Source organism: Vicia villosa, unplaced genomic scaffold (assembly GCF_029867415.1).
Source record: "Vicia villosa cultivar HV-30 ecotype Madison, WI unplaced genomic scaffold, Vvil1.0 ctg.001961F_1_1, whole genome shotgun sequence".
In the NCBI taxonomy this organism is placed as follows: domain Eukaryota; kingdom Viridiplantae; phylum Streptophyta; class Magnoliopsida; order Fabales; family Fabaceae; genus Vicia; species Vicia villosa.
Window position 1 is genome coordinate 361,468 of NW_026705791.1, and position 5,439 is coordinate 366,906.

At 30.3% G+C, this 5,439-nt stretch overlaps 1 protein-coding gene across 1 annotated transcript; it reads left to right on the forward strand.

The window, feature by feature from the left end:
- The first annotated feature begins 3,971 nt into the window (after window positions 1-3,971).
- On the forward strand, window positions 3,972-5,215 carry LOC131637284 (protein neprosin-like). Its single transcript, XM_058907867.1, has 4 exons — window positions 3,972-4,099; window positions 4,177-4,230; window positions 4,428-4,574; window positions 4,679-5,215. The coding sequence occupies exons 1-4, from the start codon at window positions 3,986-3,988 to the stop codon at window positions 5,213-5,215; spliced, it is 852 nt and encodes a 283-aa protein (XP_058763850.1). The 5' UTR covers window positions 3,972-3,985.
- The last annotated feature ends 224 nt before the right edge of the window (window positions 5,216-5,439 follow it).

Genomic DNA, 5,439 nt, shown 5'->3' on the forward strand with positions numbered 1-5,439 from the left:
TCGTAGCCTTGTTTGATATCTTTACGATATATTTTAAGGATCAAAATTTTTGAAAAGATAGATCAAATATATTTATGTTTGTTTGATATCATTTGAATGAATGTAAATTAATTAAATTTAATAAAAATTAGGGAATCTTGACCCAAAAAAAAAAAATTAGAGAAAAAGACAGAATATGAAACTGAATAAATTCATTATATGTTTGCCTTAATAAATTCATGCTTATATGTCTCAATGTAAAATTTTGTTACATTGAAGGTAGCTCTATGGTAGATAAGAATTCTCATTCTTTAAAATATTCTTTTTCACATGCTGCTACTGCTACACTCCAACTAATAGTTGTTGAATCTATTTATTAAGGTACTACTTTCTTTTCTTCTATTGGTTTCAAAACAAAACGAATATTTAATAACATTTACTATTTTCCCTAACCCTTTTCATGCAATTTTTTCACACCTATCCTATTTTATTATAAGTTTCATTTTCTCATTTACACCACTATTTAAATTTTCAACCCATCCATTTAAAATGTGTTCACTTTATTCTAGGTGATCTTTCGTTAATCTTTCGTCTTTCGCTAATCTTTCGTCTTTCGCCTTAAAATTTTCAAAGTGATCCAAGAATCTCCTTAACTCAATATTCATCAACTTATCCAAAATCTCTAAACACTGTCCTACTTTATTCCAAATTCTACTTGTGAATGGACACGACTCGAATTGGTGAATGGAATTGTGAGCTCATTTCCAATTGTGAGGATTGATGTTCATATGTTCAGTATTGATATTGGTAGTGGATTTGTTTTGTAGTAGACATGTCTTGTGTCATGTTCTTTAGTATTATATATATTAAATATTTTTACCTTTTAAAAGAAATTAATAAGTAAGAAACCGATAATTTTTTATACTTATCTTTAGTAAATTAAGCAACTTGTGAGCCATTGATATATTGAAGATAGTGAGCGATTTGATCTTGTTTAAATTACACATTAGGTGATTTATCGAAGAAAGTGAGTAGTTTGATCTTTTTGACAACTTGATCACCCATCATCCAATCTTCTTTTAATTGAAAATAAAATACATAATAAATAAAGAAAATTATGTTACAACAAAAATCCAACGACGCACAAGAAATGTCTGATAACTGGTAAAATAAACACAAAATACAACCTAAACAGACTATCTAAAAAAAGGAGATCAACCCGAAGCAAACCACAACTACTAAAGAACCACCTCACGAAGTTAAGGCTAGATCTCAAACTAATTAGATCCACCATCAACCGATGAAATCTCAACAAAAGAGGTACTAAAGACCCCCCACCAAACTCTGAAGTAATACAAACACTCAATCTATTATTATAAGTGTAAGTAGAGGATAGGATTCCGAAGTCAATCTATGAAGGTGCAAGAGTTCACTCTCGGCCTGTCCAAAATCCTTTGTCAAGAAAAAAAACTCTTCTCCACTTCCTTAGATGTCTTTGTGACTCCGTTAAAGATAACATCATTTCAGACTTTCCAAATGAATCAGATTACATCATGCCAAATCATAAGTCAGACACCCCTATACTTAACCATACCTCCTAAAGGAAGGAAAGACTCGAAAAGTCCTACATGATCCTGGTGAATAACTACGTACCACCCCGACCACCTTAAAATTTTATACAAGACTGACGAGTATATCTCACAAGTAACAAAAAGGTTAAGAGCAGTCTCAACCGGATCCCCACAAAAGGGACAAGAAATTCTACTAGTGTCAGATAACACCCATATTCTAAACAAGTTAACTATGATAAAGAATCTACCTAGAAATAATTGCAAGGAGAAAACTAAGATCTCAGACGGAGCTCAACCACTCCAAATAAGGGAAATGATATGACTTTTATAATGAATGTCCCTTAGGTTTCACGCGGATCACTAACGACAGCGTCTTGAGCGTTAAAAATTATTAAATGGAGGATAAAGATTTGTTAAGGCCGGTGTATATAATATAGAAAAAAACACTTAACTATCACCTCGGTCATGACAAGTCACTAAGGTGAATGCACATTTTATATCTTTTTAATTACATTGTTTTCACATAATATTAAAAATACATTGTATGCAACAAATCTTCAATGATATCAAGATTTAGATGCTAGAGGTCTCATGCTAGATGCTAGAGATCTGTTTCTAGGGCCAATTAGAATTTTATTTTTTGCAATTGCAATTCATCCCAGAGATATGTTGTAGCGGTGGTAAATATTTCCTCTCTTTGGGGCGGCTTCATATATTATTAAGGATTATGTTAAAATCTGTTTAACGAGTATTTTTAAAGTAAAATATGATTATTATACCACTTGATTTAACTATAAAACTGAGGTAAATTATCATCTCCTTTAAACTATCACCTCGATTTTGGATTAAACGGAGGTGAATAATTTTTTTATAAATATTACATTGTTAATCCAGAATATTAAGTTAAATTGTTTAAAAAAAAATCATTTCAAACGTTAAGCTTCATTATTTGTTTAAGTTGAAGCTCCCATCTTTGTTTAAGTCCCTTCTCAATTGAAGCTCCCTTCCCTTTTACTTTCCTTCTCAAAAAGGTCGATCTTGTCCATCATAGTTACCATGTCCACATACTCTGATTCCTATACAGTATTACATCCAATTATATCTTGAGTTTACCTAACATTGTTGAAGTCACCAATTACACACCTAGGCCCTTGTATCTTCTGGTGTAGCTTTTTAATATCTTTCCATAATATTCTTCTATGATGTAACTGGTTAAGGGCATAGATGGTTGTGAGCCAAATTTTGAAATTACTACAGATTGTATGTATACCAGAAAAAATCATTTAATATGTACTAGACACACTTTTGACCTCCACTTTTGTTGCATCCCATAACACCCAAATTCTTCCATTCTCATGCTCGGAGTAGTTTTCCAAGTATGACCATTTCTGACCCTGTTTTTCCTAATAGAGATAGCTATGGATTTTTTTTACTCTGATTTCAACTAAAATATCAATAACATGTTTGATACTATTTAGACGAGAGTTAATCTCTTTATTTTCAGCTGTTTTATTAATCTGCCAAACATTCCACGAGATGATCATCAAACTCCTTGCTCCCCACAAATACAAAGGTAGCCGAGATAATTTCACCTAAAAATGAATTATTCTTAACATATCTCTTTTCAAGCAGAAATCATATTGCGATTCCCTAAAGAGCATATACATGTTATGAATGGTATATGGCCTTTCAATATTATACAATATTTAAAATTTAATATTTTTATTAATATATTAAAAGTTATACTTTAATAGTAAATTATATTTTTAATTAAAAATATTTCTTTAAAGTTATTAAAAATTTAATAATAAATGTTTATTTTAAGATTAAACAAATAAAAAAATAACATCAATTTATGTTCTATTCAAGAGCAATATGAAAGCAGCTTTTGTATTTTCTATTAAACTAAATAGAAAAATAATTAACAATTTAAAAACAAATAGTATAAAATATATACATATTGATATTTTCATTCGCTAGCCTAGCCTAAATTCTCATTAATAGTTAAAGAAGTCATATTACATTTAATAAAAAAGCAAAAATAAATAAAAATAAATAATAGCTCGTAGCCTTGCTTTTCAGCAACAATGCTTTGATATCTTTCCATATCTCTTCCATTAAATAGATATCTTTCCATATTTCTCATATAGTATGAAGAAAATGATGAAAATATGGTTTGTTGTTCTGTGTTTGGTGACCAGCAGCACTATTGGTCATAGCTTGTTGAAGAAAGATTTCAAGTTGGAGACAAAGTTGAAGAGCATTCAGGTATTTTTATATGCATTTTAATTATTTCTAGTTTCATTTTATTTCTATAATGATTTTTTTTTTTTAATTTTGTAGACAAAATCTGGATCTGTTGTTGATTGCATTGACATTTACAAACAACCAGCTTTGGATCTTCCTTCTTTGAAAAATCACAAACTTCAGGTATTATGTTTAATTTCTTTATTTTTTTTATTACTTTTTATTTTTTCTCTTTCCTTATATTTATTTTTCTTTATTTTGTGATAGGAAATGCTACTAACAAAATTGTCATAGGATGGCATGTAAGTTTATTAATCGACTATTTTGCATCGCTCCTCATGAAAAAATATTATCTAACCTATCTCATTCATATTATCAGGTTCATCCAAGATTATATAATGATGATGAGACACACTTCTTTTCATTATGGACTGTAAGTCAAGATTAAATGTTTTTTAAGCTATGTTGGATATACTTTATATGTTAGTTCTTACTAAAACAACTAATCTTAGCAATGTTTAGAAATTTTCCTTGAATTTTTATTCACATTGGAGATAACTTAAAATCAGGATGCTACAATATAGAAGTTCATTTCTTTAATATATATGACACGGTGTTAAAATATTACAGTCGGATAACTTCAAATCAGGATGCTACAATATGATGTGCCCGGGTTTTATTCAAACAGACCGTTCATACTTTCTTGGCTCACGCTTAACTAAAACAACAATGTATGGAAGTGAATATACGGTTGAATTGTCAATTTCTCTTTTTCAGGTGATCTCTTTATTTCTAAAGATTAACATTCTTTTGACTTATTAAACCGTAAACTTATTAGTAGATATTTTTCCGGAAAATATGCTTATGCTTATGTGTTACAGGATGCAAATTCTCAAAATTGGTGGTTGAAGGTGGAAGATAAGGCAATTGGATATTTTCCGGCATTGTTGTTTTCTAACTTGACGAAAGCGGATCAAGTGGGATGGGGTGGCATAGCAATGACTCCAGTTGGTGTTCCTAAGCCTCCAATGGGAACAGGACATTTTCCAGATGATGATAGTCTATTAATACATGCTTGTTATTTAAGGGATGTTGCATTTCAAAATGCATCTAGACAAGAAGACTATCCTCAGTTATATTCGACACAACTTTACCAAAATGCGCCATGCAATTGCTACCATGTTGGTATTTACGAATTTCCCGAAAATTCCGATCAATTTGGAGGATTTGCTGGAAGTTTCATTCAATTCGGAGGACCAGGTGGTGATTGTGGAAATGACAACTTTTTTAAATTATTTGGTTTAGTTTGTGTGATTATAATAATGGTGTTTGTGATAAATTTTTTTCTGATATGTCTAAGAGCATACTTACACAAATCAAGTGGTTCTTGTTGTGATGTTGTCGCTGGGAAGTTATAAAATACATGATGAACTGATCTTGTTTTGAATTGATTTATAATGCTTTAAATGAATGGATCGGAATTAACCATATCGTTGAGCCCGACTCCTTGTGTAAGATTATAATGAAGTTCTGTTTTACTTCTTATGCATAATGCTTATACATATCAAAGTAATATGCATTTTCTGTCATGCATTTTATTCTACCAGTGGAAACCAGAAGACAACAAGATGCAATTTTATAA